The 27349-nt window shown below is 45.0% G+C and overlaps 1 protein-coding gene and 1 long non-coding RNA gene across 7 annotated transcripts in view; one reads left to right on the forward strand and one right to left on the reverse strand.

Annotated features, from left to right (window-relative positions):
• Window positions 1-1491: 1491 nt before the first annotated feature.
• LOC137476014 (uncharacterized) lies at window positions 1492-2619 on the reverse strand. Its single transcript, XR_011000194.1, has 2 exons — window positions 2419-2619; window positions 1492-2329 (listed from the first exon to the last, which is right to left on the reverse strand). It is a non-coding gene; the product is annotated as an uncharacterized lncRNA (long non-coding RNA).
• A 6783-nt stretch (window positions 2620-9402) lies between these two features.
• The window catches only part of SLC22A18 (solute carrier family 22 member 18), a 64770-nt gene continuing 46823 nt past the window's right edge, over window positions 9403-27349 (forward strand). The window contains exons 1-7 of one of the 6 annotated variants that reach the window (XM_068193979.1): window positions 9403-9919; window positions 11812-12017; window positions 12490-12686; window positions 13822-14056; window positions 15386-15483; window positions 17470-17615; window positions 18492-18624. In XM_068193979.1, the coding sequence (XP_068050080.1) occupies window positions 13883-14056; window positions 15386-15483; window positions 17470-17615; window positions 18492-18624 (551 nt within the window). In that variant the 5' untranslated portion in view covers window positions 9403-9919; window positions 11812-12017; window positions 12490-12686; window positions 13822-13882. Of the gene's footprint in view, window positions 9920-11811; window positions 12018-12180; window positions 12687-12716; window positions 13765-13821; window positions 14057-15385; window positions 15484-17469; window positions 17616-18491; window positions 18625-27349 lie in introns of those variants that run through there. The other 5 variants (XM_068193980.1, XM_068193978.1, XM_068193982.1 and 2 more) reach the window with 5 other exon arrangements.

Genomic DNA, 27349 nt, shown 5'->3' on the forward strand with positions numbered 1-27349 from the left:
CACAAGTTCTAGCACTGTCTTTCTTTTTTGTGTGGAGATAGAGAGTATCCAGCCCATTTGAGGAGGAAGTACTGTATGCACAGAAAGATGTTTTTAATTTAGTGGATCTGTGAACTCTCAGGCCAGAGGGGTAGATTATGATCCTCTAAACCAGCAGTTTGCCTAACATGAACCACAAAAGCTTACCCAAGAGCTCCTACCACCAAGCCTATTAGCTTCTTTAGAAATTCCCGCTCCAGAACACTGAGCAGAGTAATTACTGCTATGGTTAGAACAATGCCCCATGAGAATGAAACATTTTTGCTCAAAATATCTAAGTCATATCTACTTATGTCAGGAAAAATAATGATTTTAACTAGTGTGTATTCCTGCAGGCTGCTCTGTTTCAAAAGGGTGAGGGGAGGGAAAAACAAACTCCTTTATGGCCTGTGCATCATTGCAAAGGGATTGCAATTGCAGGAGGTTTATTGCATTTGACTCTTTCTGTTTGGAAAGGGTCCAGGTTGACTGTCAGAGCCAGGGCTGAGTCTGATGGCTTGGCAGATAGGGGAGGAGAGGTCCTTGCACTGTAAACTGAGCAAGGAGTAACCAAGGAGATTTGATAAGAAGTTATGGAGGTAACAAAAGAGAGATTCTCGGTGCTGTCATTCTGATGGGGCTGGCCGTTGTGCAACTCCAGGTTAACTTATTCACAAGAGAGGGTTTAGTGAGATGCTTATGTATAGAGGCAAACAGTCCCCATGACGAGGTGCCATGGAGAAGCGCTCCTCTGTCTTTTGGCAAATCTTGGAGTGAACTTCTCCTGCAGGGGTTGTCCTCAGCATGCTCTCAGGCGAGCAGACCTGTTGCTGGGCCCCTGAGACTGGGAGGTTTGTGCTTTGCTCTCTTCTCATTTCCTTTAGTACACAGTTATCATCTACGCTCAGCAATGTTTAACTCAAGATTCTTCAAATGTTGTGTGATCCACATGTGATTGCTTCATTTCAGAACGTGTTATATTCCATAATTGCTTTAGCAGAGGCACAGACCAATAGACATTGGTACTTTATCTCCTTTGCACTTCTCTTTTACTAAGCATGTGATCCTAAGCAATTTGCATCTATACCAGTGGCAATTTTGCTTGGTACTTTGGAATCCTGCTTAAATAAACTGATTACAATTAAGGTTCAAGTTAGGACAGACTGCTCAAGCTCTTCATCGAGGCTTTTCTACCACCAAAGTGACAAATCAAATTATTCAAACTGGTATAGATTCAGAATTTTCTATTTCTTGACAAGGTCATAAAATGTCAAATTATTATATTTGATAGCTGGGCAAAAACCACACTAGTTCAGGGGTTAAAATGCATAAAGGAAATCTGAGCAGAACCATGGAAAAATTCTGGCAGCTTTAATTCAGTTTGAATTGCTTTTTGTTGTGTTCTCAAAAAAAAAAAAAAAAAAAAAAAAAAAAAAAAAAGCATTAGCTAATATTGCAGGAAAAAATGCTTCATTTAATTTACTTTGCTTTAATTATTTTTTTATTATTCCTTCTGTTATTGGTTGTTAAAAGAAGAGCCAGCCTTGCTGTCCAGCTGCTGTGCATCATTAGTGTAGCACAAAGGTAGCAGTGAATTTAGCCTAATCTATTGATGGACCTGCCAGTGCACCAGGGGCCATTGCATTCTCTCTTCACACTCCTCTTTTGCTCTTGCCATCATGTTGTTTTAATAGATGAACTCCACTCGCCATCTGGCTCTTCATCCTGACTGGGAGCCTGGCTCGTTTGCAGGATGCTGTGCTGTTATCTGGGAAAGCAGGCTGAGAATGGCAGGTACCAAGCAGCATTTTGAGCTCGCAGTACATCCCTGAGGAAAGTGGCTCTGTTTTCCTTGCTGTCTGTGTAGTTATATTTTAGCAGTAGTTAAATGCTCCATTTATTTATATTCCCTGCTTTTCTGTTGGTGTAATTGCTGTCAAAGTCATGCTCTACGCTCACAGGTCCTGTTCACTGCCACTCTTTGCATTAAACTAGAGGTTTGCCTTTTGCTTGTTTTGACATTCCCCTCGCCTTTCATCTTGATCCACGGTAATATTATTTTTGGAGTAGCTTTTCATAGGTTATTTCTACTTTATGTAGGGGGAGGTAGTGGTGAAGGGGCCATTACGCAGGTTTTATTTTTGGTTTCATGTTTCTTAAGTAAACAGTTTTTTTACTGCTGGTAGTCTAGTCCTGAAGGAGATCGTTCATGGCCTGGGCTATTGCAGAGGGTAGGTGCCTGGTTCCAAGGCAAGCTCAAGAGCAGCGCTAAGTGCATCAGAGGCATCTTCACATGGATCCCAGCACGTGCCTGGAGGGAACAAAACCTAAAGAGTATGAAAAAAAGCTCCCCAAAGCCCTAGAGACGCCTTGAAATCTGACTATGAAGGCAACACACACTCGAGAAGTGGAGGCTGTCTAAAGAATGCTGTCTACGAAGACCTTGAAAACAGTGTGAAGGGACAGTAAACGAACTCAAGTTTTGCTCGCCCCAGTCCGTGCGGCGCTGGCGGAAAACCGACGGGGGCGAGCCGCGTTTGCGCTCGGGCCGTGCCCGCACCTCGTCCCTCCCCGTCCCGCCGCTCTCTGCCCCTCGTCGCCAGCCCGAGCCCCTGTCCGGCCGCGGCCCGGAGCCGGGGATGCGGCGATGCGCGGGGCAATGGTGCCCTCTAATGTCGGCCGGGCGCTCGCCCGCCGCGTTCCCCGCTCGCCCCCGGGGAGCGCGGCCTCGCCCCGCCGCCGCCGCACCTTCCCCGCGGTGGCAGCCCGGCTCTGCCCGCAGCCCGGAGCACCCCGAACTTGTCGGCGCCTTCTTCTGCCATCCAGCCCCGGGGGTGTCTGCGGGCGACCCGGGGGACTTGAGGGGCTGTTCCCCGCCTAAGGGGGCTCCGGGCTGGGCTGTACCTGGTGTCAGGCTCTGCTTCCCCACAGAGAGCTCTCAGGGCACAGTTCGCTGGGGACACTGCTCTCCAGGCCACCAGCCTGCAGACCACCCTGGGCAGCGTTGGGAGAGCAGCTTCTGGAAAAGTGCCGACTTTAATTCCATACGGTGTGCACAGTGCTTCTAGAGTAACGAATACATTGTAGCTGTAATAACCATCCTAGAGATTTCTCAAGTTGCTCCAAGTTTGTACGATTCTTTGGCAAGATCTGTAAACAGATGAATTCACTCACTTTATTTTGTGAGAAATTAGGGTTGATGTGTAACTTGGCTGTCATAGACACATAGAATGGCTTGCTTTGCAAAAGACATTAAAGGTTATCTTGTTCCAATCCCCCTGCCATGGCCAGGGACACCTATCACTAGAATAGGTTGTTCAGAGCCCCATCCAACCCGGCCTTGAATATTTCCAGCGATGGGGCATCCCCAGCTTCTCTGGGCAGAATGTACCAGTGTCTCACCACCCTCACAGCAAAGAATTTCTTCCTAGTATCTATCCTAAATCTTTTGGTTTAAAACCATTACCCCTTGTTCTGTCATTGCCGCTTCTCAAATATGACAGATGTGCCTTAGCTCAATGGCAGCTCTAACCCAGGCAATCCAAGAGAAGCAGATCCAGTTGTACAGGATGCAAACCTTGAGACACTTGTCTGGCTTCATGGAGGCCTGGCATGTCTCAAGGAGCCCCAGGAGTTTTGTTTCTTTTACATTTTCATACGGCAGGTTCCCTCTCTATGAGTGGTTGGCAGAGCAGTACAGTGCTGTGGGATCTGGCTGTTCCTTCTCTTGCACTCCAGGCTGGATTCCCTCTTCTTATCTGCCTCTCCTTCAGGGCTTGCTCCCTCCATTCCATGCGATGGGCTGTTGAGATATCCTGCAGTGACGCAGTATGATGAGAGAATCTTTCCCCCCTCCTCACCCCCCGGCTTCTTCTTTGTACTCTTTGATTAATTTATCTTCTTGCCTACGGCTCTAAATTTGCTTTTAGGGTAGTAACTTTCTGAAGACACAGCAGTAAATTTTTATTTTTTTCTTAATCTTGGAAAGCAATCACTTTATAATCTCTCTGCTAAAATCATAGCATTAATTTTGCTGCAAGGATTGACTGTGGACCAAATATCACCCAGCTAGTGGTGAACCTGCAGAGGGAGGGGTTCAAAGAACTCCCTTGGGCGATTCCATCACGTTCATCTTATAGCAGTTTAGCCATAATAGGCCTGCCATGCCCACAATCAGGTATGTATTCCTATGGAGTGAGGAGTTAATTGTACCTGGATCCAGCAGCACACCACGAGCACATTTATACAATGCAGAACAATTAGTGCTGTGACTCATTGCTGGGAGCTCAGCCTGTGTTATACATGGGGCAGCATTAAAGGATTTGTATGTGCCATCCACAACAGCACCCAGCACAAATCCCACTAGCCTTCAGCATCCTGCAGATCCGAAGGAAAAACAAGTTCCATGTCTCCTAACAGGGCAGAAGAGGTGGAGGACCCCAGGTAGCACTGGACTAAAGGCTTTGTAATGGTTTGCATTACACCCACTGACACAGCTATTTCTTAATGAGGCAGTTCTTGAGTTCTTCAAAAGCTCAAGAGGCTGGAAGGACCTGTTATTGGTCACGGTTGGAAATGTTACTAAATACTCTGATTACATGTGATTGTAATGTCCCTTGGTAGATGGTGGAGGCCAGGAGAAAGTCAAGTTTTTTCCTGTGCTGTGACCAGGTTGAAAAATCATCAGGTTATGCTGTAGCCTTTCAAGTTTCCCCTTAGCAGCTGCTGTGAAACTTCTTTCAGGAGTTATTGCTAAAACAAGCGTGTAGGGCAACGAGCTCCAGGTGCCCAGCTCTCAGTTTCAGCTAGGATGACTTTTGGACTTAGGACAGGAGAATCAGGCACAAAGAGATTAATTTGTACCTGATTCTCAATTAAACTTTAATTCCATGAAGGTGCAATTAAAACCACACCCTGATGCTGTGCAAGATAACAGATATCTCACGGCCACTAAGTGAGCGTGCACGTGAGGGCATTTTGAAATGACATGGTACAAATTCTTCTAGTGTGAACCATGAGACACATTCTCAAGCATATTCATGACCAAATGGGTCTGAAACAAATGTTTTCCTAACAGTAATAGCAGAAGAGGAGCTGGATGAAAGACTTGAACGTTAAATCCTGGTAGCATGGAAATCAGAGGCAAAATTCCCAGTAAACTGGGGTCATGGTTTCAGTCTAAAGCCAAGTAATCCAGATCCTGTACCTCTCAAAGTAAAAATGAGTCAGCTGGTCATCGTTGGTATTCAAAGAGAAAATAGAAACCAGGTGAAATCATTTAAGCTGACAGTGGCCAAATGGTTGTGTTTGCTCTGGAAGGAAATAAATACATCTGGAGGTGTTATGTTTACAGAATCTCATTGCTTTCTAGATCAAATGCACTTGCTTTGCAGATGGAAGAATGGCTATTTTTTTTTTTAATCTTTATTTTTTAACCACCAGGCTGTAACTTTAATCTAGAGCCTTTTCATGCACCACAGCCATTAAGCAAGATTTGTCTCTGACCTGCCCTGGCAGTCCTGCAGCTTTTCCCACCTCCAGTGGGATTTGCTTCACCTGTGCAGAGATGGCTGAACTTGGCTATTTGATTGATAAGCCTTAGAAAATATATAACCCACTACTCCCCTGGCAATACTGGGTGATAAATAAAAGGAATAAATCCTTATTGTTTTGAAGGTGATGAGGAGAGAGGCTGGGCAGACCTGCTGAGTAGATTGGTGTCAGTTTTAACAGGAGCCTTCAGCACCCAGTCAAGTTTGGAAGTTGGAGAATTACTTCCCAGTGCCCTACCAGGGGCAGTTTTACAGACCTAGTCTAAAAATTTATAGAACTTGCTTGATCTCAGCATTGTGAGCCTGTGATCATCTCATGGACAAGCTTTAAAAACTATTTTGAAATACTTTTTAAAAATAAATAGCTCTTAGGGATTTTGTCTTGGAAAATTTGTGTGTACCCTCATGTCCTGATGCCAGGGTTGGATCCTAACAGTGAACAAAGTCTGCTCTGATTCCTTACAAAGAGAGATAAATTTAATTCACAGGTCCTGGTGTTGTTCCAAAATAATTCTGAAGAACTATTGCAGGAAATGTGCTTTCAAGAGAGAACAATTGAGGAGGTTTGGTGTTTTCTTGTGACAGACATACCTGCAACATGTTAAAAATGTATCCCCATCGTTTGCTCCAAGGGAAGGCTGTGCCTATAGAGGTTGAAACTGGAAAGAAGAGAATCAAATGATACCACACAGATTCTGGCTTCTTACAGCAAAATTTCAGATATATTTGAAGTGGGACTTAATTATATCATAGAGTAGGTTGAGCTTAGGGATGTGTCTTCTAAACTTTTCCACTCATCTATCTGTTCATAGAGTTGTATTCAGTGTTCAACACTGGTTTTGCTAGAAATTTTTCCCCAAACCACTGTGAGGATTCCTCATATCCCACTCAAGAGCCTTAGTGGGTTCCCCCTACAATCTCAGTGCCAAGGAGTCCATGAGGAATTCCCACTTCCAGCAAAGGCGATTTGATTTCTTTTTGTCTCAGGTAAATTCAAGCAGAGATTGGATGGGCAGACCAGGAGGAAACAATAAAGCATCTCCAAAGCCTTCTGGTGGTTTGAACCAAAAACCCAGCATTTGTAGGACTGTCATTTTTCTTGTATTTCTAACTAAAATCAAGATTGTAATTGTTCTCCCCAAGTAGCCGTGGCTACAGCCTTTATTGCTGATGCAGCGGGTGCAGACCTAGCTGGCAGAGAGGATACCTCCAAGGGCTTGTGTCTTCTAGATCTTTAAAAACGTTGGTTTTCCCGGTGAGTTGACTGATACACAGAGGTACATGCTCTGCTCCAATTTGCAAAGTGTGAACTCCAGGATTTGCTCTGACTTTGCGAGACCATTCAAGCCTTCATCTGAAATGAGGTGTTTTACTTAGAGGGAGAAGAATAAGAACCTTGGAGGAGGCTTTGTAAGTCATTTAGAGCCCAGCTAGATCAGGGGCTGTGAAGCCATGTTTGCACATTTCACCATTTTTGAGCTGCTAATAAATCCAGCCTGCATGACTCTGGATATCTTTGCTCTCTTCCAGCCATGGGCAGCAAATATCTACAACATAGGTTTATCCCCCACTGATGTAGGGGGTGGAGCCATGGGGCCAGCTGTCCTCTTCCCACTCATGGCATGTTGGTTCTGTGCAAGACTGGGAGAGGAAATGTCTCCCCTGGCCCTGAACTAGTAAGGATTTGTCTCAGCATGTAGCACAGACCCCCTTCTATGCAGGGGAGCTGTCTCTGGGATCTGCAAGGTTTTACAGACACATGCTTTGCCCTTTCCTACTTGCTCTATGCAGAAATGTGCACTTGCAGGAACACTGGATACACACCCGTGTTTTGTTTGTGCTGTGTATAGCTTTGTTGGAAGGCTGAATGACAGAGAGATTCTTGTTACATTGTGTTGCTGGTGGTCTCCTGAATGCTTGAGATTTATAAATCAGGCAATTGTTTGATTCTGACACAGGAAAATGTTTTGGTAAAGGCAGAAGGCTTGAGACTAGTTGAAAATGTCTGGGACTTCTATTGTGTGCAGAATGTTATGTGTGCAGAGGAAATCTGCAGCATTCCTACAGCAAACCACAACAAGAAACTCCATACAGCCCCAATCAGTCACAATTCTCATATAAATTATAATGGCATAAATGTTATTTAAATGATAAACAGCTTTTGCATTCCAGACATTGCTGCGATTCCAGAAGGTGGCTGTGTAATACCAGCTGAATGAAATATTGTACATTGCAGGCAAAGTATGAGGCTCCATTTGTGTGTGCATCCGGATTTGTCACTTCTAGAATATTCTTTGGCTATGAACCTCGGACTCCCAATGCACTGTGTGTATCTTGGAGCCCATGGCTTCATCCATTATCCAGCAGCGAGTTGTCTGAAGAGTGGGTATGCCAACATGCCAGGAAGCTGAAGACACAGCCGCAGAGGCAGCAGAAGCATCCATTGATTCTGGGTTGTCACCACACTTTATTAGTGTGTGGAGTTTTGCCTGGACCCTGCTCAGCAGCTGATGGAACAACCAGTCCTTCAATCACATTTTCCTCCAGAGATGGACAGGTCAGGCTTGCTGGAAACAAGCGTGGCTTGTGGAAGAACAATGTCAGGTCTAGAGGAGACCGCTTGCCCAGCAGAGAGGCCGTGCAGCAGACCTGGGCTTTCACTAAGGGTCATCTTTTACTTGCTGATTCTTGAGTGTTCTAGCATGACTGGAGACATTTTGCTGGTTTTTGACGTCCCTGCTTGAAGGAGAAGCAGCCCAGCAGCTCTCCTGCACGGCGTGACAGCAGCTCATTGAAACTTGAGGGGTTTCTCTTTGAATGGGAGAGATTCTGGGTAGGGAGGGCCACAGCCATGGCCACACCTGGGAGATGATCCAGAGGTGAGTCCTCAGGCTGAGCTGAAATCATCCTACACAAGGTGCCACTCAGTGTGAGCAGGCATAGGAGGCTCCTGCCCCAGTGAGGTCCTGCTGGAGCCCAGGAGACTGGATGGGTACGAAGAACTGAGTTTTTCTTCCTATTTGGTCATGTCATTTTTGGTGTAACTCTCCTGAATTCAGGCCACAGGATTTTTCCAAAACTCCTTTACAATTGACACAGTCTCTGTCTCATCTGCATGCTTTGTTGTCAAATTCCAGTATTCATAAATGTTCTCTTTTATTTTAATTTTTCCAGAATATTAGAGAGAAGAAACTGCCCTGTGGTTAAACAAGGGAACTGGCATCCAAAGAATGACTGAATGTGACTCCAGCCTCTTCCACAGACTTCCTCTGTTTTCAGGGAAGTCATTAAACCCCTCTGTCTGTTAGAGTCCCATCTGCAAGACAAGGAGGATTTAATGCTTTTCCCTCATCTGAGTCTCAACCTCTTTTTGTGTTAACAGGGCACCAAATGAGGCTTCAGTATTAGTTGGAGCTTTGGGGGGTTACTATTAAAAAGTTAATAATAACCAGCCATATTTCATAGAATCATAGAATGCTTTGGGTTGGAAGGGACCTTTCAGATGAAATGTGATTTGCAGTTTAATATGCTAAGTAACAAAGACTTTACCAAGAGAATGAACAATAGCCTTTTCCATTTCACAAAATAATTTGCCAGACATAATAAGTGCACCAGCATTTTTATAAAAACAAATTATAAATAATTGCTTTTTGCAATTTAATACACACATAGAAAAAGCCAAAGAGCTCAGCAGCTACCAGGAATCTGATTTCATTGTCGATTTGGACTGTCTCTGCAGTTTTTATGAAAATCCCTGAAGACTGTGCTATTTTGTAAACTAAACATGGCTGCTTTTTTTTTTTTTTTTTTTGCTGGCCATGTGGAGTCTTTTTCCATTCATTAGCGAGCTGCTTTATTCATGGACACAATTAGACAAAGGAATAAATCAGTCAACAAACTTGGGATATAATTTTGGCAATACCAGGCCATCTATGCTCTTATTTGCTTAACTGTATAAATCTTTCACCAGAATACAAATGAGGCCTGTTCCTTTAGTCTTGAGGTCGGGGAAAGAGAGGGATCAGGCCAGATCCTGCAGATTTGATGGCTCCCACCGACCATGGCTGGTGTTGAGCAGTTTCCCTCATTACAGCCATTCAGCATTCCCACTGTTGAGGAATCGCTTCGAGATAATTCTTCCATTTCCTTTCTCATATTACAGAGTTTAAGAAACATGCCCAGGACAATGGCTCCCTGAGGACTGTGTCTCCGTGAAGGGTTGTTATGTCCCTCCGTGTCTGAATGTCTGCCTGCCTCACTGGTTTTGGTTGGTGGCCTCTCAATGCTCTTCCAAAGACAGGAAGGGTTTTCTCTGCTGCTTCTTGGGCAGGGAGATGAGGGGAGATGAGGTTCATAATGATTCATCTCTCACTTCATGTCTCTCCTGGCACCCACAGTACACAGCACACAGAGATGCTGCTTCTCTTTGCAAGGAGAAATGAAAGTTTTGCTGACAGCAAGAGGCAGTGATTCCCTCCCTGGCATTCCCAGCCAGCTGTCATGCTTGCCATGGGTATGCATGCATACCCACAAGGGCAAGGATTTGTGACTTATCTGTGTTGGAGCAGGATTTGCCTCATCCCATTTCTGATTTTTTTGCATAGCTGAAGACACTGGCCAGTTCAAATTCATAGAGGATTGAGGCCTGAGAGATGCCCTTCATTGCTGGGAATTATATCTGCATTTTCATCCTACTTCAAGGCTCCTTTGGGGCTGAAAACTTGGTTTGACCCTCTGCAGGCTCCCACCCAGGGTACCTCATGTTCCTCTAGATCATATTAAGCTTCCTCTGTGAAAAAAAAAAAAAAAAAAAAAAAAAAAAAAAACAAGTTCAGAGAAGGATTTGAGATTTATTTCCCCCCAGTTCATTGTTTTCCAACCAACATTTTCAACTTCTGGTATTGATGTGGGTGGATTTCCCTTCCCTATGCATGTGCTAGCCTTGCTTCTCATTCCAGCAATTTAAGAAAAGATTTCTGCCCAAGTAACATAAACAGTGAGCCTTTATGATTTTTTAAAAGATGTTCTCAGGTTTCCAATTTTTTTCAGAGATCACCAGATAAATAGGCCTCAGGAAAGACACACCAGGAAGGCAACTATAAATACTCCAAAATTGCTGAGAATAAGTGTCAAGGCTTAATGCATAGCTAATGGACTAATCTGCAATTTTACCACAAGATATTTATCTCCTTGCTTATTTTCATGGTAGTCTCCCTGAAATATGTGTCTATTCAAAGTTTATTTATCCTACCCAAGAAAACTCATTTCCTCTTCATAACCTGTTCCTCCCCAGTTTTAAAATTAACTTTAAAATTAAATTAAAAATAATTAATTCAAAACTAAATTAAAAATAATTGTTAGTGACTGAGTGCTACCCATGGTGTAGTCTATAACTGAGCCAGAAGGAGCCTTTAGATAAAAGAGCAGTGCCAGCTTATGCCATCTGTCATTAGTGGGGCATTATCACTACAGGTATAAATGAGCTGGCCCTGAGCTGCATGCTGCAAACGTGGTGTTCAGTGGGGCATAGCTGGGAACACGGTTAATCTCTACCACACTTAGGCTCCTGCAGACATTTTCAGTCAGACCTCTCACTCAGAGGAGGAGAAGAATTTGTCTTGTGTCAATCACAGTGGCTGTATTCCCATCAGTGTTCCTGCTGCTACATTTAGCCCTTAGGCCAATGGATTAATGGGACAAGATTCTAAAAATCAGGGGCTGAAAGTCAGGAAAACCCAACTTCCTGCACAGAAGACCTTGTAAGAGGATATTGAGATGGTTTGAGGCTGCCAACATCTTGGCCAGGTTTGGAGAATACAGCTCATCCCTGCATCCTTGGGGCCAGGGCAGCGTGGACATGACCTGGCCATTGGCTCGTAAAGATGGCTTAAAACTGCCACCTTCTTGCCTTTGTCCTGTGTGGGTCAAAGTGCTGGATGGGGAGAGAAATGATCCTGCCCAAGGACACGACTGCTAGAGGAGGATCACCAAGTTGGGCCCAGGGCACTTTCTTACTTGCAGCCTGATCTGGGCTGCTAAGGAGCAGTCTTGGGTGCTAAACCATCCAGGGGTGGGGGTGTACAGGAGCTGATGATCACAGCTTATTCTCCATGGACACCTCCACACCAGGCACCACACTTATCTTCCTGTTTTTTAGACCTGTGCCTTTAACCCCAGAGGCTGGAAATTAAACTCTGTGGTTTTTTACTCCACTTCCCTTGTGAATGCCAGTAAAAAGAAGCCAAATCCAAGGGAGAGCATGTGTCTGGCTAGCTGTCAGCACTGCATGCCCTGGCAGGACAAGGCTCCTATGTGGTGGAGAGTGGCTGCATCTGCAAGTCTTTGCTGTCCTGGTCGCCTTGCTGGGATCTGTTTTCAGTTGCTGCTGAGACAAACTCCCCAGTCAAATGATTGATGCTTTTCAAGTCCAAGGCAGCAAGGTTTCCTGTAAGCACAGTTGTACATTGCATTTGCATGAGTCACTTTTTTGGTTGTCTTGAAACCCCCATAAACAGAATTCTGTCATTAATTTTACTCTTCTATTCAATGGTAATTTGTACATTGTGCCTATCCAGCACAAGCCAGGGAGTGATGATGTTGATACTGTGCTGAAGGACGTTCAAAGTGCAGGCAAATCCATTGTTTTGCTCTGAGATGAACCAAATGTTGAGCCCTGATCTTTTGCTAAGCTGAGATACGTGCTGGGTAATCATCCTTCCTCAGTAACAAATACAAATTCTGGGGTCTTGTGAGTTGGATCTGCTTGACTGCCAATATTGCTGTAGGAAAGTCATTTTTAAAGGTGCTTTTTTCACTCATGCTCTGAGTTTGTGAAGGGTTGTTTCTGTGTAATCTTCAGTGATATGGTACCCAACCCTGATGAAAGATTTAGCCTTTGGACTTCCCCCTCCTTTGCCAGGACATAGAGCCTGGCAGCCTTCAGCAAATCCCAGGGCTCAGTGGTGCCATGTTGAACAAAAAGGTGTGCCCAGAGATCTTACAGGTCACTCTCCCTAGGCTTGGTTGGAATCCTAGAGCTCTGACAACCACTCCAGCTCCAAGCCAGCAGACATCTGTGTATGTCTCTGTGTTGATGTGTCTGTGTCAGCCTTTATGGTGAGTCAAGACTCTGTTTCTAAGCTGAGATGTTACTAAATTAGAGGGACTGGGTGACATGGTCAAGCTGCAGAACAAGAAATTCAGATTGGACAGTAGGAATAACTTATTTCCCAGATACTTAGAAGAGGGGCAAATCTCTTTTCTTTGAGATTTTTAAAACTTGCCTAGAAAAAGCCACAGCTACACCGAGGTGTTCAAGCAGCAGGGTGGATGAGCTCTCCCATTCCCCTCCTTCCAAAAGTCCTATAATTCTGCAAAGTCAGAGCACTGGAATCTCTGCCTTCTTTTTCTCTTCAAAAGATAATCCTTAACCAGACTTCCAGGCTTCAATGAGTAAGAAAACAAATAAATAAACCCCCAAGCAAATAAGCAAGCAGACAAAAAAAAAAAACCCTATGTAAACAAGCAAGCAAACAACAAAACCCCCAAAGACCAAATGAGTCATATTTATTTCATTTCCCAGTTGGCAGTCAGCCTCATGATTTGTATGGATTTAATACGGTTTTTTTTTTTTTAATGTTTTTGACCTTGGCTGGTAATCTGTAGTTTGAGTGGAGTCACATGTTTGCTAGCTCAGAATTACTATAAATTTACAGCACCTGGAAAGGAGGGAAAATGGCTCAGGAAAAGGTGATGAGAGGGGCTCTGACTACATGCAAGAGTTTTGTTTGTTCCAGGATCTGTATAAACCTACTGGAATTGGAAATAGCTGTTCTGCTGTAAGCTTCACTTGCAACCTCCAAAAATAAAAGCAAAGTGTCTTTCATGAAGAGTTAAAACAGTCATCTCTCCTGAGCCACCCAGGGCAGTAAAAGTGAAGGAAGTGAAGTAGTTAAAAGAGTTGAAGAGCTTATCACATGCTCTTGTTTGGGGCAATTTTCACTTTCACTTTGCTGGGACACTCCAGCTGATTTTTGTGGTGATGGCACTTGAGGCAGTGAGCCTGAAGAACCAGATTTGTGGTTTGATGCACGGTTACCTTTGATCCTGCCAGCAAGTAAGCAAAGGGAAGAGGAAAAAAAAGAAAGAAAGAAACATTAAATCCATGGCATGCTGGCTCAGCGCCTTTCACACTGTAAGCTTTGAACTGTGCACACAACTTGTGCCCCTTATCTACGCTGCACATTCGCAGCTAGCAAGTGCCTTCGTGTCATTTTCCAGCCCGTCCTGCAACAAGCCGTTCTGTGAGCATTATGAATGCAAAAACCAGCTCTGCAGGTGAGGAAGAAGCCTCAGGAATGAGCAATGAGACCCTGGGAGAGAGTGGCTGCTGGGGAGAAGCCAAAAGGCGACAAGTGATCCGTGTTGCCTACGTGATTGCAGCCCTGGACCTGACCTTTCTCTTCATGCAGATAGCAGTCATGCCCGTGAGTATGGGTTCTCTTGCTCCACAGCACATTTCCTTCAATGCCAGGCTCTGTAGTTTTCCAGCAAAGTCAGAAGATAGTTTGTAGCAGGCAAGATATCCTTGAAACTGAAAGGAATACTTGGTATTCTTACCTAAGAGGCAGGCTGTGTGTCTGTCCAGGGTACACTGAGGCCATAAGAGCTGCTTTATTTCGTGGGCTGCAGTAGCACCTAGAGCCCTTTCCAGGGCTCTGGGTGAAGCTGGTGTAGTTTGTGTCTTCTTGCATGGAGTTTGACAGTGACCCATCCAGCAGCTATCAGGAAGCAGTGGTTTCAGATCAAAGGTGGGTTTTTCTGAGTGAGTAATTAACCAGCTCAGTGGGATTCATTGCTTCTCACTTACTGGACTCTTCTGTCTGATTTTGTAGAATCAGTGAGGACTTTTGGTTGAAAAAGACCCTTAAGGTCATTGAATCCAATCAGCAACCTAGCACTGCCAAGTCCACCACCAAACCATGTCCCTGAGCACCACATCTACACATTTTTAAGATACCTTCAGCGATGGTGGTTCCACCACTTCCCTGGGCACTCTGTTCCAGTGTTTGACAATCCTCTCAGTGCAGGAATGTTTCACAATATCCAATCTAAACCATCCCTGGCACAGCTTGATGTCGTTTCCTCTTGTCCTATTGCTAGTTACTTGAGAAAAGAGACTGACCCCAGCTGGCTACCAATCCCTTTCAGGCAGTTGTAGAGAGAGACAGGGTCTCCCTGCACCTCCAGGCAAAACAAAAGCATGACACAACAGACACATGAATCAGAAATAACTGCCCATTGGCTCTTCACGGTGTGCATCTGTGCTTTTTGCAAGCTCAGGCTGTGGGTGTACCATCAAGTAAAGGCAGTTATTTGCTCATGTTGTACTTTCATTGATTCTGGCTTGCTTGATTAAACAACAGCTCCAGAACTTTTCCATAGTTATCTCCCAGAGGGTGACTGGGAGGTGCAGGGTCTGGAGGCAGGAAGGCATTTAAAACTTCCCTTATCCCCCTTAGCAGTTGCTGAATATGTTCAGCTGTATTGAACTGCAAAGGTAAATGGTGATACAAACTTGTCAGCTGGTGCAAAATTGATGGTTTTGATCACATCTCCCTATCCTTCAGGGTGTGGGATAGACACATTTGGTCTTTATTAAGCTGCCAGTGTCTATAGGGGCGGGGAACTGAAGGAAGTGGTTGTTTGGAGCTGTGATCCTCTCCACACAGATATTAAGACATTTATTCATAAATATAGCATGCTTATTTTCCATTTATTTGTTTTCTGTGAGATTTTTTTTTTTCCATTTTTAGTACTTGGCAAAGAGCCTGGGTTTGGATTCAGTGGGGTTTGGCTATCTCCAGACCATCTTTGGTGTCCTCCAGCTTGTGGGAGGTTACATTTTTGGAAGGTAAGTGAGAATGATTCTCATGACCCTTTACATAGCTGGAAAAGGCCAGGCATTTTTACACTTTCATAAAAATAATTTCATTCTGGTTTGTGGTCCTGTTAAAATGTTTGAGGATTTCATAATGAGCAAGGGAAAAATAAATGCTATTATTAGAAATACTGCAGCATAGAAGCAGCCTTTATATTAACTTAGCTACATTTTAATGACACACATTTAAGTGTAACAATATCCTGGGAATGGGTTTAAACCCCTGGAGTCCTCAGAGCCTGGGTCCTAACAGCTTAATCCTGCAAATGTTTTATAGCCATGTGTAACTTTAGAAATGTCTTGTGACTGGGAAACAAAAAAAAAAAAAAAAAAAAAGGAGGGTATTTATTGATGAGAGCTGTCAATTACAATAAGTGAAGGTTGTGTCATTTCATCAGCTGAATCTGCATCCATGTTGAAATTTAGACTTGCATAGACCTTTAAGAACTTCTAAGGATCTTTTGGGAATATCTATAAACTCAAGCTATCAAAATTAGAAAAGAGTGGAAAATACTTGGGTTTTCTGCCTCTTTACCCTGTTCCTAATGAAATGCAAATAGCCCTAAAAAATTTGAGTGGTGAGAGAATACATTCCTAAAGACCAGAAAAATAAAACCCTGAAAGATATGTGTAATTCAGTGACAGAAGATTAAAATGGGACCAAGAAAATGTAACTTCTCTTCTTGATCCTGCTACTGATCAGCAAATTAATAAATGGATAGGGAGCTGGTGTGTGCTGCTTCAGTTTGCCTGCAGGAAATTTACATTCTGGCTGATGTAGATTGGGAGCTCTACAGGATCCTCTGGTACGTGGAGTGTGGGATCTAATCTCAGCCCTTGGACACATTTTCAAATAAATAACAGCAACATTTGATTCTACAGTACTGCTTGGCAGAAAATGCATTTCTAAGAATGGAGATGGTGCAAAGGGCTCACTTTTATTGCTTTTCCTATTAACACACAAACCTTGAGTAGTATTTCTGTCCTGGATCTGGTGCCATCTGAAATCTGGTTCTCCTCCCTGCATGTCATTCACTAATATCCGGAATCACTGCTGAAGGGACGGAAAATGGCAAACCAGAATCTGTCAGGGACTGAAGGTGTCCTTTGCCAGGCTGAAGCCAAAATTTGCAATGTAGGTTTGAGATAGAAAGGATTTTTCTAGACATGAGACTGCTTTGATGTCAGCATAGGGACAGATTAAATAGAAAATAGAAAGGGGATAAGAGAGAAGGTTTTTCTTGGCTTAGTTTTTCATGTTCTTGCTTGATGCTCTTAAATAGACATGAAAAGATAAAGCACTGTCTTTACTTTTAAGTAACAAAACAAAAAAATCCCCACACCAACAATGTAATTATTTTTGGTCTTTAGGTTACAAACAGCAAATGTAAACTGCCCTGGCTTACATGTAAACAGCCAAGTTTTGACCTGTACCTCTCCCTCAGCACAAAACCTTTGAATTAGTTATGCTTAGCTCTGTTTGTAGACAACCCTGGCATTTTTAGGGGGTTGTTCCTCTTAGTGTAAATACAACTAATTACTATGCAAGGTAATACTCATCTGCTAACTGTAATATGCAGCTTCAATAAAGTGAAGGAAGAAGGAATGGCAATGAGAAACTCTATCTAAGGCCTGTTTTATGGTCATCTTAGCCCCTGTTGCTCAGAACCCTTTCTGTGGCGCTCTCAGACTTTGTCCAACTTAAGCTTTTTAAGCTTTTTGGAGTTGAATTACAGCAAAGAGTTGGAGCTGGATCAAAACCTGATCTGACAGGGGTTTTTGCCTGTTTGTGTTTTGGGGCTTGAGGGGTTCGTGGTTGTTAGTGTGTTTAGTTGTAGTGTTGTTTTTCCCCCTTAAATAGGAGCAAAATTGATTTACTCTTGAGAAATTTTTTTTTTCTTTCTTTATTTTTTTTAACCTAAATAGAAAACTGACAACCTTGTGTCATTTCTGTACCAGGTTTGCAGATCAATTTGGTGTCCGAGCTGCTTTAATTCTCTCCTGTGCATCTGGAAGCATCTTCTTCCTACTTATGTCCCTCTCCACCAACATCCCCCTCCTCTTCCTCTCCAGGCTGCCAGGAGTGTTCATGCATGGGATACCAGGTAAGGTCATTCAGGGATAAGTAGCTTTCCAAATTGCTTTTCCTGCCCGATTCCCCTGCTTCTTGCTTGTTTTAGGGGAAGTCAACAGGTTCAACAGCATGAAGGAAGGCAGGAGGAACATGTAATGGTCCTCAGGGATGAAATGGTGGGAACAGGAAGCAGCAGATGTACTGCCTGAGGAAAGCAGTGCTTATTAGTCTGAGTTCCAGGCCCCTCTTCCTCTAGAATCTTGAGGAAATTGATCATCCAGACATGGGTGCAAGTCACTTGCTGGCAGCAGTGTTACCCCAGACTTTTCAGCTGCCTTCTTGCAACCAGGATATTTTACACAAAAGCTTTTCCCTTTCTCCTGGTAAAATAAGCATACTGGTAAAAATTAAACATTATTACAAAAATACCTTTCATTACCCACCTAGCTGTTCCGTTTTGGCTGATGTTTCCTATATTTTTCATGTGAAAGACATAAACTTCAGCTACTAGAAGTCCATGCAACTCATGCAAGACGAATCACGTTGATAATGCTTCCTGTCACTTGTGGTTTATTTGAGTGGTTTGAATGGTTCTGTTTCTCATGACTGGTGGGCTGTTGTGTTCAAAACGGATGGCCTATGGGGCTCCCAGAGGAGATTGACAGTGCTTATTTGGAAGCCCTCTTCCATGCAAAGTATGAAAATTAAAAGCTGGGGAAATTGCCTCTAACCAGAAACCAGCCCAGAACAGTTTTAATTGGGGAAAAAAAAAAAAAAAACAAAAAAACAAACAAAAAAAAAACCAACCAAAAAAACAAAAAGCTCTTAATGGCTTAGCAATAAAACCATGAGAACTGCAGGGGCATCTGCTCAAACCCTGTGGTAAGATGTTTTTTCCCCCCTGCAGGTGCTCAGAAGGTTATTACAGATATGACCACTCCTTCCCAACGTGCTGGTACTTTGGGGAAGCTGGGCTTTTGCTTTGGAGTGGGCATCATTGCTGGCTCTGTCATGGGAGGTGTTCTGTCCACCAAATTCGGGTGAGTGGCCCACTTGTTTGGTACTGATTTTATTGCAATCATTGAGGGAGCTGCTGAGGGATATTTTGCTGCCCTGCAGCTTTTGATGCTGTCTTACTCCTGGTGGCAGTAGAGGACCATACCAGAATTCAACATTTTGCTTTCCATGCTGCTAAAAGGAATACTCCCACTGTTTTCAAGGAGATCTTGTTGAAAATCTCACCTTCTGCTTACTTAAATACATTTAAAAACGAGCTGGATTGAGAAGTGGATTCTTTCTCCTTATCGTCTTGGACTGAGAAGTGGATTTTGTCTTTCTCCTAATTGTCTTGTCTTTGGAGCTGAGTGTGCTGAAAGAGCTGAAAGAGCTTTTAAGAAATAATATTGTACAACTGAGAAATGGAAATCAGGAGCTCCGTAAAACTTGTGGAGAAAATGGTCTTTTTGGGGGATGCTCAATATAGGGCAAGAATATGAGAAAGGGGAAGGCAAGCTTGGGACAGTGGGGGAAGAGAGTGAGGAGGTCTAACCTTGTCACAGCAAGACAAAGCACACACCTGACAATTCCATGTTGACTTTCCACAGCCTGGCACATCATAGCAGGCTGCCACCTTCTCTTACATTCTGCAATAGGAAAAAAATGCTCAAAAGGTATGGTGTGTCAGAATTGTGCAGGCAGTGAAGTGCATGTGGCTGTAATCTCCTTGGAGGATTCCCCATCATTGCTCTGGTCGGGGGGGAAAAAATCCCTGGTGGACATTCAGGTTTTTGTTTTGCTCTACTTCTCTTTACTATGGATACTTGCTTCTGCAGACTCAGGTTAAAATAACTCTACAGGACAGGATAGAGGTTAAAAATCACTCTCATCCTTGTCCTGGAGCCATAAGCTCTGTGGACTGTGTATGCTCATACATCTCCTGGGTGTTTTGCACAGGGCACAGTGGATTATGATGTGGGGTGTCGTGTGTTGCTCTCTGAACCCCGCTGTGCATCCACATCTATTCAGGTGCTGCAGTGATGCAATTTAGTGTGCGAAATCCTTTCATAGGTTGAGGAGAACACTTTAACCTTGTAACCTTAGGGAGCAGCCCTAAAACCTGTCGGCTGCCGTACCTTGGCAGTGTTGGCCAAGTGACACAAAACTGACCAGGAGGATTTATTTTGTAGTTATTACATGGTTACATAAAGTTAAAATTGGAGACATACATAATATTAACTGATCAGCATTTAAAGGTTAATCAGCATAAATGTTGCTGGCTAAGTGCTGGTTTTTAATAAGTATTATTTTTAACCAAATACAGAGATTGTAGACCTTTATGTGTTAGCTGAAAGTAAAGTTTACCTCAGTTCTCCGCTTTGGTTATATGCCCATACTTTAACATCAGCATAGAAGCAGCATTGCTATCTAGCAAAAATTTATGGGGTTTCACTTTCCAGTGTGTGCATCAGCCACAGGTTTATAGAACAGCAGCAGGGGGAGGGAATCTCCTGTGCCATTTAGTCAGGGACATTGACTTGAAGGCAGTCTAGCTTTTGGATGTTAGTGCTTGGTGCTGTCAGACAACGGGAGGCTTCCAGACTCCTCGCTCACTTGGAAAGATTCTGGACCTTAAACTTTGTGTCTGCAGCACAACGCTGGGAAAAGCGAGGCTTGTCCATAATTAAGGGAAAGTAAGACAGCTGCCCGTGGCAAACGACCTGGCGCTTGGCTTTCCCGTGCAGGCGATGTTTCCCTTGCGTCCTGCGGAGGGCAGCTTCAGCCCGCTGTTCCTGCCTGGCAGCCGAGAGCCCGCCTTTGGGGCTGCTCCGCACTCCTATGGCAGGGCTGGGGAAAGCAGCCTGTCTGCCGGCAGCACTGCTCTTCTCCATGAGCCCGCTGTTCCTGCCTGGCAGCCGAGAGCCCGCCTTTGGGGCTGCTCCGCACTCCTATGGCAGGGCTGGGGAAAGCAGCCTGTCTGCCGGCAGCACTGCTCTTCTCCATGAGCCCGCTGTTCCTGCCTGGCAGCCGAGAGCCCGCCTTTGGGGCTGCTCCGCACTCCTATGGCAGGGCTGGGGAAAGCAGCCTGTCTGCCGGCAGCACCTGCTCTTCTCCATGAGCATCTGGGCATCCTCCTGGAAGGACCATGGGAATTTCTATTAGCACGGGACGAGCTCTGCCGTGCTGGCAGCGCCCTCCTCAGCACCCTGATGTGCACAGAGGTTTGATACGATTTGACAGACAGCAGCTTCAGGCTTAGGAAGCCGCTCTGGGTGTTTGGTAGCAAGGTTTGCTGCAGCCAAACCCCGCTGTGCTTAGCTCCTCTGCCAGATCTCAGCGCAAAGATTAGAGGAACAATCCACCGGGCTTTAAGTGTTTTGGCTGGTATCGGTGGAGAGCAGGAATTCAGCTCCGTGCCACGAACAGCCCCCAGAGCATCGCCATCCCCTCCGGCTGTGTCTGCCGCACCGACCTGGAGAAAGGAGCGGGTGCTGCACTAGGGACATGCCCCAGGCTCCTTGGCCTGGCTGCCGTGTCCCACAGCCTGGCTGCTAATCCTTCCTCCCTGCTTCCCACAGCTGTACAGGAAGGCTCCTGCTGTACTTGGGGCTGTGTAATCACTTCCATTTTTTTTCCCCAGAAGAATGACCCAGTCACCCCCCACTGAAAAAGCATTTCTGCTGTGTCATGGAAGAGCAAAGCTGGAGATTTCTGTCCACTCTGTGTTCTTTGCTTTCCCTCACCACAAAGCTGGCCAGCATTCTCCATCTGTTGTTGACAGCGTTATTCATATGTTAGCAGTGCTTTGTATACAAGAGAGGGAGTAGAAATCACTCTCAGTTCCTCAGCTGATGTCATTTTAGTATTATTCTTCTGTATTGTATTTGACCTAAAGAACTTGTCTGTTATTGTTTTCATTGTTGGAATAATATTTGTCAACCCTTATTTATTAAGGGAGCCCTGAGGAAGTTAAATGTCTTGTTCTGATTTGCATAGGATTTTTTGGATGTTAGATCCTGACCTCTGCTGTTAAACTGTAACCACCAGCTCCAGCCCTTCCTCTTCTCTTTGAAGTGCTACATTTTCCCCCCATGTTTTCCAAAACTTTGCTGGTCAGACAAATTTCACCACCTGAGAATGAAGTAGAAGCCAATTTATTAACACAAGCAGTTGTAACTATTTAACCATTTGGAAAGTGTTTTCCTGTTTGTATGGGTTGTTTTGTTTTGTTTTTAATTGGCATTTTCTGGTAATTGATCAGTTGGGTCAGGATTGTGGATATAAAATACCTCCAGTTTACAAATAACTCCTGTAGCTCAGCTAAGGGCTACACAGGTTCTTGGGGAGTGCAAACTCCTAACAGTTCATCCACAAAAGGTGACTAAGGAAAGGAGTTCTGTTTGCACTCTGCAGAGGTTCTCCCTCCCTGTACACTTTCTGCAAAGTTGTTGCAGGTGAGTGCACCCCTAAAAGGAGGTGATTTGGTGTTTGCAACAGACTTTTGTGGCAGCCCCGTGGGGGAAAGGCGGAAGTAGACAGCTGGATTAGTTTCCAAAAGTGGAAAGATGAGTCTAGGTAGTTAATTACAGAGATTTCATCCTTTCTTCTAGGACTATGTTTAATTACATTTGGCTGGTGTTTTTTTTTTTTTTTTCTTTCCTTCTAACAACTGTGTAGAGAATCTCTGCTGTGTGACCCAAGATTTGTTTGCTTTCTATGGACATGGAGAAGTTTCTTCATTTTAGTGACTCAGCTATAGGCTTAAATCTCTTGGAGCAATTATTCTTTTGATTACAGCAGGCTTTGGGAATAGTTTGTTAGGATTTTTTTTTTCCCCCTGGCTCTGCTATTATCCTTCTTCCTCATGGGGAAAAGAAGGAGCTTGTTTGCCTGGAGTAGGGAATTGCTTTTTTTTTTTTTTTTTTTTTTTGTCAAAAACCCATTTGAACAAAGTCATCTGGCAGAGAATTTCTCATGATTTCATGGCAGAGTGGAAAAACTGTGGGTGTTGAAAGGACTGAAGGTTGGGAGCTGGGAAGGCGGGTGCAAGCATGGCAAAGGGTGAAAGGGTTGTGCTCCATTTCGGGACAAAGAAGGGCATTCTGCTTCTGGGAGCTGCTCCTGCTCCCTTCCAGCAAAAACTCTGATGTTTCTCTGCCTGGGATGATGCTGATCAGCCAAGCATCAAGGATTGGTGACGCTTGCACAGGCATTGCTTTGTCCTTTGTGTCAAGGAACTTGGGAGAAAGGAAGGTGGAGTCTGCTTGCCAGCAAGCAAGTCATCCATAATTTGCAACATGGTCTGTCACTGCTGGTTGAGCCCTGGCAGGAATGGGGACAGAAGAGGAAATGGGCTGTTTGTCAAGGAGCTGATGGCTTAGGGAAGGTGCAGACGCCCTCAGCTGTGGCCTTCTCTGAAAAAACAGAACAGAATCTAAAGGTTTTTTCTTAACACTTATTCTGCATGGCAGCTGTCTTCATTTGGAAGTCACTGCTGTGAAGTTTATCTGTAAATTCTGTGATAGAGGATCATGGATATTATCCTTCAACAACTTGTTGGTTCAGAAGTCAAGTTTAAGGCACTTCTATCCTCTATTCCCAGCACCAGAATTTTCTAGTTCTGATAACTTGTTTAACCTATTCTTGAACCTAAGAAATTCCTCAGTGCACTTTGGGTGGAGTTCATCTAATCTTAGATATCTACAGGGGAGAAAACACCACCTAAATTTGCTGTTCAGACTCTGTGGTTGACAGAGGCACAGGTGGTTCTACAGCATCCTTTACCTTCTCATGAAGCAGTTCAGGAAACAGTCTGCTTCCTGAGCTTTTTCTTGCTTGACCCTCAAGTCCCAGGACACATTTCTGGCCATCAGCACACTGTACCTGTGGTCGAGGTCCTGGAGTTTGATACTGGATTGTGAACTTACCAGAAGCCACCAGGATGCAGGTTCTGAGTAGTTTTCTGTTTGTGCTGCAGATAGGTCTTGCACTGAGCTCTTCCCCAGCTCTTCCTGCAAACCTCTAACCTGCCTCCAACATCTAGGCCACCATTTTTTAGGTTTGGGTCCCCTGGCTTTCTGCTCTGTACCCACTGGAAGACGGCACTGTCATTGCAAAGGTGCCCTTGTTCTCCCTTGGCCCATCTTCAGCGAACCTGGCTCTTCTGTGCTCTCTCTACACCCCCTGGTCTGAAATCCAGTGGAGGGATGATGGGGCCAAGAGCTCCTCCTTGGTCTTTCACCCATAGGTGGGGCCCTTTCCCAAGGGAGGAAGAGTGGGGTTTAGGACAGGAGCCAGCAGCTCCTGGGAGGGAGAGCCCATGCCTTGTGGCTGCCCTCAAGGGTATGGCTTAGGTGGGCTAGGCTTGGGTTGAGCTAATGGGAGGGCAGGCTGTTGGCAGCCCCTTCCTTAGCCTTATCAGGTGTGCTCTGCATTTTCTTTCAAAGCCCTCGTTCCCACTTAGCCTTCTGCAGGGATTATGCTGTGAGGGCTGTGAGTGAGGCTGTGCCAGCTCACAGTGGATGGCCACCTGCCCCTTTTCCCCACAGCACCCTCCTACCTCCTGGGCATCTCTACCTTTAGAGGTTAGCTGTTTCATTTTCCCAGGGTAACCATGGCGAAAATTCATTTTAGAAAAAAACCCCAAGTATCCAGAGCTTTCTCCTGTGACTGGCTTGTGCTGCTTACAGAGAGCTGAGGCTTGGGGGCTGCTGGAGATTGACTTGCACCAGAGCCATGGGAAGAGGGACTCCTGGCAGGATTTGCCTGGTTTCCCTCCATGGGCTGAGAGCAGTTATCCAAACAAACAGGCAGATAGAAAATAAAAGGCAGAGGGGGAATGATATCTCCAGGGGAGCTAAGGAAATTTCCCTGCTGCCTTTTCCAGCTTTCATCATGCCTGTGCACTGGGAGAGGCTGCCCTGCCTCGCCACCCCATGCCTGGAGTCAGAAAGTGAGGGGGCGGCGGGTGAGTGAAACCCTGGTTTGTGTGCGTGGTCGCCAGATCGCAATCAAAAGCGTGTGTGTTTGTGGAGTCAGCTCTGCTGAACAATTATGGATGTTTGAACACTGCTCCCCTCTCCTGCTGCTTTGAAAGCCCTGGGTTCCTGTGCAGTGCAGGGCCCTACCTGGTCTGTTGTTAACTGCGTCCCTTCTAGGCTGTGCAGAGGTGGTGGCTGATTTTTCTTGTTAAGCCTGGCTTAACAGACCCAAGGAATAAGTAAAAAGTGGGGGCAAGAAACCCACAATGAAACCAAAATGGGAATTTTATGAAAAGGCACAAGGTATTTTAGGTCTGGCCTTGCTGGCAGAAGTCGAGCTGGAGGGCTGAACATGTCCCTCACGGCCCAGGTTGTACAATGAGGCAGTGTCTGCTCATGACTCACTAGAGCTTCATCTGCTCTTCCCACTCCTGGCTATTTCACGACTGGGCAGCAAATCCAGCAGTATCACTGGGGATTGAAATCCAGGAAAATACTGTTTTCATTGTTAACAGAAAATAGAAAGTACAGAATAGCTTGTGGTTAAGTCCCTGAATTGGGATTTGGGACTTGGCTCTGCTGTGATTTTCCCGTGATGCGAGTAAGTTATCCCATCCCTCTACACTGCTGTTTCTCATGCATAATACAGGGCAATGAGGTAGTGTTTCCTTCCCTCATCCAATACATCTACAATATTGCTATTTAGATCACACAGCCTTTTGGATGCAGTCTTTCTCTATCACGAGGTATGCTCATGCAAATATCTATTACCTTGAGGGAATACATCCTGCTTTTCCTGGATGTATTCTCTTTTTCATCCCCTGGTGCCCTGGGCAGGCAGAGTCTTTGTAGTTACCATCCTATTCTGGGGGGCTTGTTTCTCTCTCTCTTTTTTTTTTTTTTTTTTTTTTTTTTTTTTTTTTTTTTTTTCCCTTTTTCTTTCTTAGTTGTTTGTAAAGAGTCAGTGCCAGGTTAGGGTTTTTTTTTTTTTTTTTTGTCATGGAAGAGTCCCAAAGGCTAAGCCCAGCAAGACCTAGCAGAAGGACCTCCAGGGCAAACTGAGGTGGCCCTACCTTCCTCCCTTTGTGTTTGTACATATTCATGTGGCCAGCCTTCTCCTTTACTTCTCCTAATCCTTTCGATTCAAAGGGTCATGCTTATGTTTCATTTTGATCTGCTTCAGTGAACAAGCCCAGCTTTGTGGTGAGGCCAGGGCAGGAAGGATGTGGTGCTTGTGTGGGAAGGACTATCAGACAAGGGAGGGAGGGAAGGTCAGGATGAACGGAAATGTGCAGATGTGGCATGTGAAGAGTGGACTGGGAGGAGTTAAGACTCCTGGAATTAGGGAGATGAGGAGTGAAGCTCTGCAGGAGACAGACTTAGGGATTTTAGATGTATTGTGTCACTGGGGGCAGTATGATTAGGGCATCAAGGGGCTTGGGCTGCAAGGAAGGAGTGTTTCCAAAATAGACCTTCATTTGCCACAGGGGAAGAAGGGACAGCGTACCTACTGCTGCTGCTTTCCTGGTTTTCTCCTGCCTGAAATGTGCCTGCTGTAAAGGATGGGTGGAAAAGCAGCCCTCTTGTAAGACTTTGGTCTTGGCTTTTAATCCATTCCCAGCGTTTTTCTTGCTGCTGGGTGGCTGGAGAGATGCAACACCCCATTGTCATGAGGTGCAAGTTCACTTGTAGGCCAGGCTGAAGGCCAGATTGCTTGAATGGGGTGTTTAGAATGAAATGAAATAGGTGTGACCTTCTCATGAACCACAGCAGCTTCCGTGGCCCCACCCAGGGTTTTTGTTGGCTGTCTCCTTATGAAACCCTGCTCACGGCCACACCACCAGAGCCAAAGGAATGTGAAGCATTTGGGCAGTGGACATGGCCAGGGGGCAAAGGAGTTTCTGAATGGCCATCTCCAGGCTACCCCTGGCACTCGTTGAGGCTTGTCTCTTTCACCTGACAAACCAGGGGATAGTGCAGCCAAGCAAGAAGGTATTTCCAGCATTGGAAACTTCTTGATGCTCCTCAGAGTCCTGTCAGTGAGCAGCTGGAGTGCATGGAGCTCTGTCTGGGAATAGATGAAGAGAGGACCAAGGATTTATGGGACAGGACAAGTGACATTATAGTCTGGGTCTGCTGTACACCATCCCACTAGAGTGACAGAACAAATGGCATCCTCTATTTGGATAGGAGTGGTCTCGTGTTCAGAAGCTCTCGTCTTGGGAGGGACAACATATCTGGGCATAAGCAATGCAGGAGGGGAGAGAACTTCCTGCTCCAAGTCATACAGGAGCCAATGAGGAGAGGTGTTATGCTGGACCTTGTTCTGAGCATAGGAAAGGCTGGTGGGGAAGGTGAAGTTCAGGGACAGCCTTGGCTGCAGTGAACACGGAATGGTGGAGTTTGAGAACCTCAGTGCAGCAAGGAGGGTGCAGAGCAACTTCCCTGCCCTGGGCTTCAGGAGAACAGCCATTGGCCACTTCAGGGATCTGCTTGGTAAAGTGCCATGGGATAAAGCCCTAGAGGGAAGAGGGGTCCGAGCAAGCAGGTTGATATTCAAGGATCACCTCCTCCAAGCTTAGGAGAGATACAGTTCAACAAAGTTGTCAGGCAAAAATGCATAGATGAACAAGCAGCTCCTGGGAAATCTCAAACAGAGGATGTTTGAGGGAAGCCTTCCGAGGTTGGAAGCAGGACAGTTAACCTGAGAGGAATACAGGAAGATCATCCAAGTAGCCAGGGATAAGGTTAAGAGAACAAAAACCCTGACAGAATTAAATCTAACCAA

Source organism: Anomalospiza imberbis, chromosome 6 (assembly GCF_031753505.1).
Source record: "Anomalospiza imberbis isolate Cuckoo-Finch-1a 21T00152 chromosome 6, ASM3175350v1, whole genome shotgun sequence".
In the NCBI taxonomy this organism is placed as follows: Eukaryota; Metazoa; Chordata; class Aves; order Passeriformes; family Viduidae; genus Anomalospiza; species Anomalospiza imberbis.